The sequence below is a fragment of the Scyliorhinus canicula genome, chromosome 10 (genome assembly GCF_902713615.1).
Source record: "Scyliorhinus canicula chromosome 10, sScyCan1.1, whole genome shotgun sequence".
In the NCBI taxonomy this organism is placed as follows: domain Eukaryota; kingdom Metazoa; phylum Chordata; class Chondrichthyes; order Carcharhiniformes; family Scyliorhinidae; genus Scyliorhinus; species Scyliorhinus canicula.
In genome coordinates this window covers 95,087,281-95,101,186 of record NC_052155.1, presented here as the reverse complement: position 1 = coordinate 95,101,186, position 13,906 = coordinate 95,087,281, and the positions used below count along the sequence as shown (strand labels likewise).

General features: G+C 43.7%; 1 protein-coding gene across 1 annotated transcript in view; it reads right to left on the bottom strand.

The window, feature by feature from the left end:
- Positions 1-13,906, bottom strand: part of LOC119972132 — a 660,627-nt gene that overhangs the window by 585,374 nt on the left and 61,347 nt on the right. Inside the window, exon 6 of the mRNA XM_038808465.1 lies at positions 4,764-4,924. Coding sequence (XP_038664393.1) covers positions 4,764-4,924 — 161 coding nt within the window. The remainder of the gene's footprint in view (positions 1-4,763; positions 4,925-13,906) is intronic.

The following is a 13,906-nucleotide window of genomic DNA, read 5'->3' as shown; positions in this document are numbered from 1 at the left end:
GACCCTGCGGGGGGCCGGAGAATTTCGCCCAATGTGAGGAAGAACCTTTTTTATGCAGCAAGTGGTATCCACCTGGAACTCACAGCTTACAAAGATGGTGGAAGCTGAGGTGATCATTGATTTTGAAAGGAAATTCTACGTGCAACTGAAGGAAACAAATCTCCAGGGAAGGGAGTGGGATTGACTGGATTGCTCAATGGACAGCTGGCATGGGATCTGATGAGCCGAAATATCACTTCCTGGACCATGAATGACTCAATGAATCTACAATTATATTTTTACTGAGGGAAACATTTAGAACAAGTTTCCCTCCAGGATATTAAAAAGAAAGTACACAGTTCATTTTGCAACAAAAGGCCAATTAATTCCTAAAATGAATTAGTCACTGTTAATCCACAGATTATGAGGTCAGAGAATCAATGAGCTTCTAAACTGTCACAAATATTCAATTTTATACAAGTAACTAAGTAACAGGTCTATGCATAGCTGGTAAATAAGCTATGAATTAATTGTGGTTTTGTGCATGTAGGACAAAAAAAAATTGAACATATAAGAACATAGGAATTAGGAACAGAAGTAGGCAATTCAGTCCTTTGTGCGTGCTCCACCATTCAATCAGATCATGGCTGATCTCTTCCTGGTCTCAAATCCATCTCCCTACCTGTTCCCCATATCCCTTTAACCCATTTTGTCAGAAATGTATCTTTCTCCTTCTTGAAACCATTTAATAACTCAGACTTTCCCATCTGCAACAACCATAGGTTCAAACCAGCACTGACCGACGCCACCTTCAAAAGGTGGAGGCAGGACGGGGGGACACTGACAGTCAGGGACCTATACACGGACGACAGGATCGCAACACTGGACGAACTGACAGAGAAATTTCAGCTAGCTGGGGGGAACGAGCTACGGTACCTGCAGCTCAAAAACTTCCTACGAAAGGAGACAAGGACGTACCCACAACCGCCACGACAGACACTACTGGAAGACCTACTGGACGCAAGTATCCTAGAGAAAGGGAACTGTAGTGACATGTATGACCGACTGGTAGATAGGGACGACACCGTACTGGACGCAACAAGGAGGAAATGGGAGGACGACCTGGGGATGGAGATCGGGTGGGGACTCTGGAGCGAAGCACTGCATAGGGTCAACTCCACCTCCACGTGCGCAAGGCTCAGCCTGACGCAACTAAAAGTGGTACATAGAGCCCACTTAACAAGAACCCGTATGAGTAGGTTCTTCCCGGAGGTGGAAGACAGATGTGAACGGTGCCAAAGAGGCCCGGCCAACCACGCCCACATGTTCTGGTCCTGCCCCAGACTCGTGGAGTACTGGACAGCCTTCTTCGAGGTAATGTCCAAAGTGGTGGGAGTGAGGGTGGAGCCATGCCCGATAGTGGCGGTCTTCGGGGTTTCAGAACAGCCAGATCTATTCCTGGGGAGGAGGGCGGATGCCCTTGCCTTTGCCTCCCTGATCGCCCGCCGTAGAATCCTGTTTGGCTGGCGGTCAGCAGCACCGCCCAGAGCTGCGGACTGGCTGTCCGACCTCTCGGAATCTCTCCAAATGGAGAAAATCAAATTTGCCATCCGAGGGTCGGACGACGGCTTCCACAGAACGTGGGAGCCATTCATGCGACTGTTCCGGGACCTATTTGTGGCCAATGTACAAGAGGAAGAATAGTCGGGGGAAGGTAGCGGGAGGGGGGGGGGGGGGCTACAGGTTCGTTACGGGGGTTCGATGGCTAGCTAAGGCCCAAAACCAAGCTAAATAAACATGTTGAGGGGGGGAGGGGGGGGGGGGGGGGGGGCGCAGTTACTACTACGAAGATGCTTACCTGTAAATATGTGTGTTAATTTTTGCGTGTTTGTTTTTGTTTGTTTTTTTTTTCTCCTAACAATTTGTAATTTGTTCAATATAAAATACGAAAACTGAATAAAAACATTTATAAAAAAAAAAAAATAACTCAGACTTCACCGCACTATACACCACCGTCTGTGAGAAGTCATTCCTCCTCATCTCAGTTCTAAATCTACCACCTCCCAACCTATATTTGCAACCTCTCGTTCTAGATTGACCCACAAGCGGGAACATTTGGTCTACGTTTACTTCATCAATCCATTTTAGTATTTTATATACCTCGATCAGATCCAGGCGAGAATAAGCCCAAACCGTTGAATCTCTCCTCATTTGACAGTCCTTTCATCCACAGAATCAATCTGGTAAACCTCCTGTGAACTGCTTCCAATGCCACCACATCCTTCCTCAAATCACGGCAGCACAGTAGTTGGCATTGTTGCTTCACAGCGTCAGGGACCTGGGTTCGATTCCTAGCTGGGGTCACTGTCTGTGTGGAATCTGCACGTTCTAACCGTGTCTGCGTGGGTTTCCTCCGGGTGCTCCAGTTTCCTCCCACAGCCCAAAGATGTGCAGGTTTGGTGGACTGGCCATGCTAAATTGCCCTTAGTGTCCAAAAAAGGTTAAGTGGGGTTACTAGATTACGGGGAGAGGGTGGTGGTGTGGGCTTAAGTAGGGTGCTCTTTCCAAGGGCTGGTGCAGATTCCATGGGCCGAATGGCCTCCTTCTGCACTGCAAATTCTATGATTCTATGAAATAACAACATCAAAACTAGACACAATTCTCCAGGTGTGGTTTCACCAACACCCTATACAGCTGCAACAGCACTTCTCTTCTTTTATACTCCAGTCCTTTTGCAATAAACGGCAACATTCCATTTGCCTTTTTAATTACATGCTGTACCTGCGTATCAACTTTCTGCGATTCATGAACAATGATATCCAGATCCCTTTGCCCAGACACATTTTGAATCTGCTTTCCATTTAGATAATAATTTGCCTTTATATGTTTTGGCCAAGGTGGATAACCTCACACTTCAAACTCCGTCCACCAAATTTTGGCCCAATCTCCTAGCCTATCGATGTCCACCTGTAAAATTGGTATCTGCTCTTCACTACCTGCTTTCCCACCTATTTTAGAATCATCCGCAAATTTTGCTATGTTACACTCTGACCCTACTTGAAGATCCCTCATATAAATTATATAGTTGAGGTCCGAGGACTGACCTCTGCGGCACCGCTCTAGTTACAGTTCACCAGTCAGAGAAGGACCCATTTATCCCGACCCTCTGCTTTCTTTCAGTCAGCCAATCCTCAATCCAATCTAGTATTCTACCCCAGCCCCTGCAGTCTCGACTTCTGGATCAGTCTTTTATGCGGCACCTTGTTAAATACCTTATGGAAGTTGAGATACATCACATCCACAGGTTCCCCATTATCCACCTTGCTGGTTATATCCTCAAAAAATTCAAGCAAGTTTGTCAAGCATGACTTACCCTTCATCAAACCATGTTCGCAATGGTGGATTGAGCTAGCTTTGTCTTTCCAAATGTTCAGTCATCTCATCCTTATCTGATTCCAGCAACTTCCCCACCACAGAACTCAAGCTATAGTTTCCTACTTTTTGCCTCTCTCCCTTTTTGAATAGGGATGTCACATAAACGTGTTTCAAATCCACTGGGGCTCTTCCAGAATCCAAGGAATTCTGAAATATCATAACCAATGCATCCACTATCGCTACTGCCACCTCCCTTAATACCCGAGGGTGCAGGCCATCAAGTCCCGGAGACTTATCTGCCTTTAATCCCAATGGTTTATTCAATATCATCTCCCTCGTAATGGTTATTACACCAATATATATGAACACATTTTCAACTATGTGCTCCGATCAGGTAGCAGTAAATCACAAGGATTATTTCAACAGTTTTCTGTCCATCAATTTGACTGTGATTAGTGTAATTTCATTATATGAGTTCCCAACAATCATGACTCCACCCCAGCAGGATGCATTAGCAAAATGTACCTGATGGTATCTGTTCGAACATGTCTAAAACAACGAAACTGAATTTAGCGTTTTTATATATGCATGAAGGTATTGTCATGTGCGAGTACCTTTAAGAACTGGGTGTTTAAGAAATGGACCTTTAAGAAATGGGTTATCAGTGATGTCAGAGTATGGGTGGAGCTGGGCTGTCTGTCAGTTTTTTACTTTCGTTTTAGGCTGTTTGCTGCAGGGTGTGTTTTAGTATCATTTTCAGAGTTGGATAGCTGCAGTCACAGCAGAAGGAGTATTAGTCTCTCTCTCTCTGTAATCTAAAAAACTGTAAAACGTTCCGTTGGTGATTTAAAACTAATAACTGCTCTCAGTAGTGAATTTAACCTGATGTGCTTCTGTTAAAGGTTTTGTTTTAAGTCTTACGGATGTTAAAAGAACAGTTTACGGATTACTTAGTGCTGAATTCTTTGGGGGTTGTATTTGAATTAATGGTTGCTAAGATGTTCACTGGTTTGTTTTAAAAAGGTTAACTTGAGTTAATAGAATAACTCAATTAAAAGTTGTGGGTCAGGTGAACTCCATGATACCCTTTGGGGTTCTCTAATCCCTGTCCCATAACAGTATGAATGAAATATATTAAAATTAACTTCTCACCAAAACATACAACACATTTGTAGTTTTCAGGGGTATGTTCCTTTGAAAATGAATTGAGAATAAATACTAATCTGATTTGAACATCAAAATGGTAATAATATGACAATTCTGCCCTAACATCCAGGAAGCATTTCATCTACAGAAGCTGAGGAATCTCAAAAAAAATATTAACATAGTAACCGTAAGATGAATTGTTAGCCTTTTTAAATATTTACTGTCTGCCATAAAATAATAGGTTGCAGTTGATCAGTACATACGGTGAAAATGTCCTTGTGCCCTCTCTGAAACATTTCTTCTGCATTTCCTTGAAGTGCAAGAGCTTTTGAGCTTCCCTCGTCACCATATAATGTGATGTACGCCTGAGCAGTTGTACCTGCAGATGGTAGGTCACTAGTGAAAATAGTGACCTTCCATTTACCTACTATGGTGAAAATAGGAACATAATTAATTCCAGAGGCATGTAAAACATGTGATGCTAAATTTTACTGTGCAAAATTAAACTGATATTGTGCTAAAACTAGTGTTTTTGATGTGACTATGGTTACTTTTAGCTTTGACATCAATTATTCAGAGCTATCAATTATTGCTATCAATGATAAAGCATTTTTATGTTGAGAAGTCAAGATGGTTACTGTGTTCTACCTACCAGATTTCACAAGACAGAACAACGTAGGACAGGGCAGCAAGTAATTCAATAAGAGTGATTGGGTACCGTCAATCTTGATCTGGAAAAGCCTCTTCTGCGCGATAGGTGGGACTGAGGTGATCAAATAAATAACCCACAGTTTTGTGTCCTTCACAGGAATGAGGCAGGCGAAAGATAGAGTGACCATCATTATAGCTGGTAACTTATCTCAAACGTACGAAGACCAAGAGAACGAAAATAACCATATACTCATCGAGTAGTGGTGAAATCATTCAGCCAGTCACATATATAATCATCTCTCCGAAGGAGCAACTCAGCCGGTCTCCCTCCTCAGCCTTTTCCTCACAACACTGCTAATTATTTCTCTTTATATAATTATCCAATTCCCTTTTGAAAGGAAAATTGAATCTGTTCACACCACACTCTCAGGCAATGAATTTCAAATCCTGTTGAATCACTGTGCAAAGTAACGTCTCCTCATGTCACCTTTGGGACTTTTATTATTCTTCTTAAATCAATATCCTCTTCTGCTCTTTTGCCAGTTAAGAGTTTCTCCCTATCTGCTCTGTCTAGGCCGCTCATGATTTTGAACAATCTCTGACAAATCTACTCTCAAACTTCTCCAGTGAGATCAGTCCCAGCTTCTAAGTGCCAATCCCGAATGGGCAAATCCCTCACCGTTTCTCATTGGAATTATTGTGTTCCAGCTGGTGCCGGTGTTAGCCCCTCAACAGTCGTTGAATTGGTCCATGTGTGGCGCCAATTTTGCTGTCGTAGAACCCCGCCAATCCTGCCCCAATGTCAACACTTAGTCTCAAGAACAGAGAATTCTGCCTGGTGTGTTTATGTGCATGTGTGTGGAAGAGTGAGAGGGAGAGAGATGGTGTGTGTGTACATGTGTGAGAGGGAAAGAGAGAGAGAAGGTGGGTGTGTGTGTGTGAGGGATGGAGAATGTATATGTGTGTAAGATAGAGAGAATCATAGAGTCATAGAATCATACGGCACAGAAAAGGTCCTTCGGCCTATCGCATCTGCGAAGGTCAAAAATGACCACCTCACCATTCTAATCCCATTTTCCAACACTTGGCCCATAGCCTTGCATGCCATGGGATCGCAAGTGCACATGTAAATATTTCTTAAATGTTATGAGGGTCTCTGCCTTCCCCACCCTTTCAGGCAGCGTATTCCAAACTCCCACAACCTTCTTGGTAAAAATGTTTATCCTCACATCCCCTCTAAACCTCCTGCCCCTTAACTTAAATCTATGCCCCCTGGTCATTGACCCCTCCAGCAAGGGAAAAGGATGGTGGGCTGAATTCTCTGCTCCCCCAGCCGCGTGTTTCTTGGCACCGTGCCATTCACTAGCAGTGGGATTCTCTCTTTCCGCCGTTTGTCAATGGGATTTTCAGTTAGATTCACCCCATGCCGTCAAGAAACCCATGGCATTCAGGGAAGACTGACCATATCATGATATAATTTTCATTGGCATAGAAAGTGAAGCAGTCCAATATGAAATTAGGGTCCTTAATCTAAGCAAAATAAACTGCAAAGGTAGGAGGGGATGGCTGATTAGGAAACTTAATTGAAAGGCATTATGGTGGATAGGCAATGGCTAATATTTCAGGAAAAAATGCATGCATTGCAACAACGTATATTGCTTTCTGGCACAACAGACAAAGTGACCGAACCATGGTCAATAAAAGAAGTTAAAGGGGCGGCACTGTGGCTCAGTGGTTAGCACTGCTGCCTACTGCGCTGAGGACCCAGGTTCGATCCTGGCCCCGGGTCACTGTCTGTGTGGAGTTTGAACATTTTCCCCATGTCTGCGTGGATCTCGCCCCCACAACCCAAAGATGTACTGGTTAGGTGGATTAGCCACATTAATTGCCCCTTAATTGGAAAAAAAAATAATTGGGTACTCTAAATTTATTTTTAAAAATTAAAAGAAGTTAAAGATAGTATTAGATTCAAAAAGGAGTTGTATCAAGTTGCCAGAAAAAGTAGCAACACTAAGGATTGGGAGAAGTTCAGTATTCTGCAAAGGAGGACCAAGAGACTGATTAAGGGGGGAAAATAGAGTATGAGAATAAATTTGGAAGTAATATAAAAGCAGACCGTAAAAGCTTCAAAAGCTTCTCTAGAATGTTAAAAGAAACATTAGTGAAGACAAATATAGGTCCCTTACAATCCGAAATGGGAGAATTGATAATAGAGAACAAGGAAATGGTGGAGCAATTAAACAGCTACTTTTGTTCTGTCTTCATAGAAGAAGAGATAAATAACTTACCAGAAATTCTAGAGAAACATGGGTCATAGAATTTACAGTGCAGCAGGAGGCCATTCAGCCCATCGAGTCTGCACTGGCTCTTGGAAAGAACACCCAAGGTCAATAACTCCACCCTATCCCCATAACCCAGTAACCCCACCCAACACTAAGGGCAATTTTGGACACTAAGGGCAATTTATCATGGCCAATCCACCTAACCTGCACATCTTTGGACTGTGGGAGGAAACCGGAGCACCCAGAGGAAACCCACGCACACACGGGGAGGATGTGCAGACTCCGCACAGACAGTGATCCAAGCCGGATTCGAACCTGGGACCCTGGAGCTGTGAAGCGATTGTGCTATCCACAATGCTACCGTGCTGCCCCTGTCATACTTGTGAGAAGGAGGAATTGAAGGAAAGTAGTATTACTAAAATAATTTTGGAGAAATTAATGGGACTGAAAGAAAATACCGTATATACTCGCATATCCTTCGATCTCGCGTATCATGCGACCCCTAAATTTTCGGCCCAAAAACATGCTTTTATAGCATACCTCATGTATCATACGAGTCACTTTTTTGACATGACAGCTGACGCTCAGGTAAGCTTTCCACCTAAAACTGCCGAATGAGAAACAGCTGTTTTGCTGTTTCTAATCACAGAACTAAACCCGATAATAAACAGTCACGGTACCTAACAGGTGACACAATCGACCCTTAGCAAAAATGGAGAAAAGATCAGCGAAGAAATATACAGCCAAATTGAAACTGCAAGTTGTTGCCGAAGCGGAACAAAGCAACAATGTTAAAGCTGGAAAACTGTTTGGTGTCGGAGAAAGCTGTGTCCGAAACTGGAGAAAGCAAAAAGAACAATTGATGGCAAGTCCTTCCTATAAATGCGCAAATCGCGGGTCGAAATGTCATTGGCCGCAGTTAGAAGGTGAAGTCTCAAAGTGGGTGTCCGAAAACCGTCAAATGGTTACATAATAACACGATCTAAAATAAGACTTTATGCTTTACGAGAAGCTAGAAACATGGGCATGCGTGAGTTTACTGCAAGTCCCGGATGGTGTACGCGGTTCATGAAAATACATGACTTTGTGTTAAGAAGAAAAACAAAAATTACACAGAGACTCCCAAAAGAATTAGAAGAAAAAGTGTTAAGTTTTCATAGATTTGTTATCAAACATCGCAAAGCTAACAGCTATAATTTATCGTGCATTGGAAACATGGATGAGACACCCGTGAATTTTGATATGCCATCAAACTCAACCGTTAATAAAGTCGGCGAAAAAAGTATCTTTATCAAAACTACAGGGCATGAAAAGACACATTTTACGGTTGTACTAACGTGTATGGCAGATGGGACGAAACTTCCTCCAATGGTCATCTTCAAACGGAAATTAATGCCCAAGCTAAAATTTCCAAGTGGTATCATTGTCCATGTCCATGAAAAAGGTTGGATGAACGATAATGGCTGCATGATTTGGCTGAAGAGAGTTTGGGAATCAAGAGCAGGTGGTTTACTACGCCAAAAAAGTTTACTTGTTTGGGATATGTTTAGGTCACATCGAGTGGATGCCGTTGTGAAAGCTGTTCGCGAAGCGAACACCAATATAGCGATCATTCCAGCTGGCTTGACTAGCGTCGTTCAGCCACTTGACGTATCCATCAATAAGCCATTTAAAGACAATCTCAGGAAGAAATGGAATAACTGGATGATGGAAGGAGAGAAATCATTTACGAAGGGAGGGAATATGAAGGCTCCGGATTTGGCTCTATTGTGTTTGTGAGTAAAAGAGGCATGGGCTGGGATAGATGGCGATTTGATCGTTAAAGCATTTAAAAAATGTGGAATAGCAAATGCTTTGGATGGAAGTGAAGATGATGCTTTATTCGAAGATGTAGGAGAAGAGGATGAAAATATTGAAGACCTGGAAGATGATCAGTATGACGACTGCCTCGATGAAGAAGAATTCCAAGCTTTATTTGACGATGACGATGACAATGAAAGCGAATTTGAAGGATTTTAGTTCACCTGCATTAGTTTGTTTTAATGATGTTTTTACATTTTAATAAATGTTAAATAACCAATGTTTTCCTGTTTCATATATCATTATGTTCAAAAATAAATACCTGTATAACAGTTTCATTAACTACTGGATGCTATGTGACTTACCTTGGCCAGCATTTCACACCCGCGATTTTTGTACCTCGCGTATCATGCGAGCCCCGAAATTTAGATTTCAAATTAGGTGCTCAAAAGTCGCATGTTACGTGAGTATATACGATAAATACCCAGGGTCACATAATCTCCATCCCAGTGTGTTAAGGAAGTGGCCATGGAAATAATGAATGCATAGGTTGTCATCTTCCAAATTTCTGTAGATTCTGGAACAGTCCCTGCAGATTGGAGAATCCCAAATGTAATTGTACTATTTAAGAAAGTAGGAGGGAGAAAACAGACCAGCTAACATAACTTTAGTGGTTGGGAAAATGCTAGAGCCTATTTTAAAGTATGTGATATCAGGACAAAATATAAACAGGATTAGGCAAAGCCAACATCAATTTATGAAAGGGAAATAATGTTTGGCAAACCTACTGGAGTTTTGCAAGGATGTAACTATTAGAATAGATAAGGGAAAATCAGTGGATGTGGTGTATTTGGATTTTCAGAAGGCTTTTGATAAAGTTCCACATAAGAGGTTAACGTGAAAAATTAAAGTGCACAGGTTTTGTGGTAATATATGGGCATGGACTGAAAATTGGTTCGCAGAGAGGAAACATGGAGTAGGAATAAATGGATCTTTTTTTGGATTGGCCAGCAGTGCACGGCACTTCCTGTTGATTCCCTTATTTCCTATTTCTTTTATTTTGTCATTATCATTTTTTTATCCATGGATCTTTAATGGACGTTTAGGTTGAGCAGAGGAAGTGAGGAACTCAAAAGTTTCAAAATAGTACACTGTGTTATAAAGTGTTATCTTTTGAACAGAAGGACGCAGATCTTCTGGCACCCAAGATGTCAAAGGGATTTGGTTTGACTGGTTCACTGGTACAGGTGGCCAATGGATTGGCTAAAGAAAATATTCTGCCTGGCAAAAGATGGTGTTTGGGTTCTGCCAGGTGGGGGTTTTGAGAGGATCCAGCAGAGAAAGCTCCTGGACGCTAAGAGGAGAGGTTGTGTGTTGCTCTCTCTCTCTCTTTCAAATGTTTCCTGCCTGCTGTTTCTGAGTCTGCAGAGAAGTCTCAAGAACCTGATAATCTACAGTGAAAACCATTCCAGAATAAAAGGAAATATATCCAGCTGGCGGCCTAGACTGAAGAAAGATGTAACTGAAAGACGTCCATCTGAAACAGAGACTCTTCCCTTTCACTTTTAGTAGTACTTTTACACCCCTCTTTCCCCTCTGTGTTTGTCTGTCTTGTGTATGTGTAGAGGGTGTGGGTGAGTTAAACAGGTGGGGTTATAAATTAGTTTGTAGTTAAACAGATGTATTTGTTGTCTATTTAATTATAGTTATTGTTATTAATAAAAATTAATTGAGTTTAAATTTACAAACCTGGGGCGAAATTCACCGACCCCACGCAGGGTCGGAGAATCGCCCGGGGCTGCCGAAAATCCCACCCCCGCAGTGGCAGAAATTCTCCGCCACCCGGGAATTGGCGGGGGTAGGAATCATCCCACGCCGATCGGCGAGCCCCCTGCGGTGATTCTCCAGCCCGCGATGGGCCGAAGTCCCGCCGCTGGGAGGCCTCTCCCGCCACTGAGGTTTGAACCACCTTTGGTGGCGGCGGGATCGGCGGCGCGCCTTCCCCCAGGACCCCGGGGGTGCCCCCATGATGGCCAGGCCCGCGATCGGGGCCCACCGATCGGCGGGTGGGCCAGTGCCGTGGGGGCACTCTTTTTCTTCCGCCGCAGCCACTGCCTCCACCATGGCGGAGGCGGAAGAGAATCTCCCAGCGCGCATGCGCCGGTAGTGACGTCAGCGGCCAGCCCCGGCGGCAGGCGTCAAAGGCCGCTGGTGGCGGCTTTGGCGCCAGTCGGCATGGTGCCAACCGCTCCAGCGCAGGCCTAGCCCCCAAAGGTGCGGAGAATTTCGCACCTTTGGGGAGGCCCGACGCTGGAGTGGTTGCCGCCACTCCCCTACGCCGGGACCCCCGCCCCGCCGGGTAGGGGAGAATCCCGCCCATGTGACTGTTATTACTGGGCAGCCAACGACTTCGGATATTTTTAAAATTAAAATTAAGGCTGAAATTGACATCACTGGCTCAGGGTGTCACAAGAACAGTGACTAATGGGGTATCACAGGATCAGTTCTTGGGCCCGAGCTATTTACAATATATATCAATGATTTAGATGAGGGAATGAAATATAACATTTCCAAGTTTGCTGATGACACAAAACTAGGTGGAATTGTGAATGGTGAGGAAGAAGTGAAGAGGCTTCAAGGTGACATAGACAAGTTGAATCAGTTAGGAAATGCATGGCAGATGCAGTATATTGTGGATAAGTGTGAAGTTGTCCACTTCAACCGGAGAATCAGAATGGTGTTATCAAAATGTTGACAGATGGGGAAATGTTGATTTGCAAAGCGACCTGGGTATCATTGAACACCAGTCATTCAATGCAAGCATGCAGGTACAACAAACAGTGAGGAAGGCAAATGGAGGTTGACAGTCATTGCAAGAGGATTTTAGTACAGTAGCAAGGACTGCAGTTGTACAGGGTCTTGGTGAGGCTGGAACTGGAGTATTGTATGCAGTTCGGGTCTCCTTACGAAAAGAAAATACATACTTGCCATGGAAGAAGTGCAGCAAAGGTACACCAGACTGATCCCTGGGGTGGCAGAGTTGTCATATGAGGAGAGATTGGATCGACCAGGCCTGTATTCACTGGAGTTTAGAAGAATGAGAGGGGGTCTCATTGAAATTCTGGACAGACTTGCTGCAGGGATGATGTTTCCCCTGGCTGCAGTCTAGAACAAGGGGTCATGGTCTCAGGATACAGGGCAGGCTATTTATCATAGAATTCCTAGTGCAGGAGGAGGCTATTCAGCCAATGGAGTCTGCACTAACCCTCCGAAAGAGCACCCTAACCAGGTCCACCCACCATCCACCCCACCCGATCCCCGTAACTTAACCTGCACACCCCTGAACACTAAGGGGCAATTTAGCCTGGCTAATCTACCTAACATGCACATCTTTGGGCTGTGGGAGGAAACCAAAGCACCCAGAGGACTGTGATGAGGAATTTTCCACCCCATTAGGCTCTGGAGGCCAAGCCATTGAATGCATTGAAGAAAGAGATTGATTTCTCGACACAAAATGCATCAAGGGGTATGGGAAAGAGCAGCAGTGTGGCATTGAGCTGGAGGATCAGCCATGATCAGAGTGAACGGTGGAGCATGCTCAATAGGCCAGATAGCCTACTCCTGTTCCTATTTTCTATGTTTTTATGTTTCATTATGCTTTTGACATGCCTCGCACCTCTTGACAATGACTTCAAAATCATTGTTCATACCAAGCTAACAGACTGTCGCTCTTATGAGCCTTCTCAGCCAATCTACGCCCATATGCGAGTAATGAAGTTGTTGAAGAATATCAGGTTACAAATAATCTGGTATGGTGATCTGTCTGCCTTTAAAAATAACTCCCCAGGAAATACCTAGATACGGCCAAAATGGGCTCGCTCACATGTTAGTGGCCATTGAATTGAATCAACCCATCCTTGGATGGTTTTCTACAGCCACTGTACTGTAGGATCTTTTGTCATTTCTTCTTGTGGCTGCTGGCATTTGTGTTGCCAAACATGTACCAGATTAGTTGTCGTACTGGCATTCTACTGCAAGCGTAATGTTGCATCGCCCTTGAAATTGCCAATTTTATCAAAACATTCTAGGTATTTTGATGTTAGCTCATGAATTGAAGTGATAGGAGGTATTCTGAGCTCGATCTGAAATATGAGGTCTGACCGATTTCCTGGATGCTCTGTAGTGCGAGGTCACAATATATCAATTTACCTCCAATCGCTGGGCCTTTAGTCTCCATGGTGTAGAACATCTATGATACCCAGAAGGATTGTACTTGCACTCTGTGACTATGGATCTTGCACCTGAAATTAGTGAACTATTGTATGCTGAAAGTTTCACAGTAGTAGATTTCACCTTAGTCTTCCATGTTTTTTTAAATCCTTAGAGGTAGGTTATTGGCACTTGCTGCTGTGTGAATGTTGTCCAATAAGGAATAGTTATCAACTTTCTAAGGGCATTTCGGATGGTATACCGATAACTATTTTTCCATCAGTTTGATGGTGTGAAACATGCTCCACATCGCCATTATTTTCTGGTTTGTCAATCACTTCACGTATATGCATCTGATGGGATACCAAATGGTCTGAGAATCATGGAATTCCTACAGTAAAGAAGGAGGCCATTTGACCCATTAGGTCGACCCATTAGGATCATCCCACCCAGGCCTCCCCCTA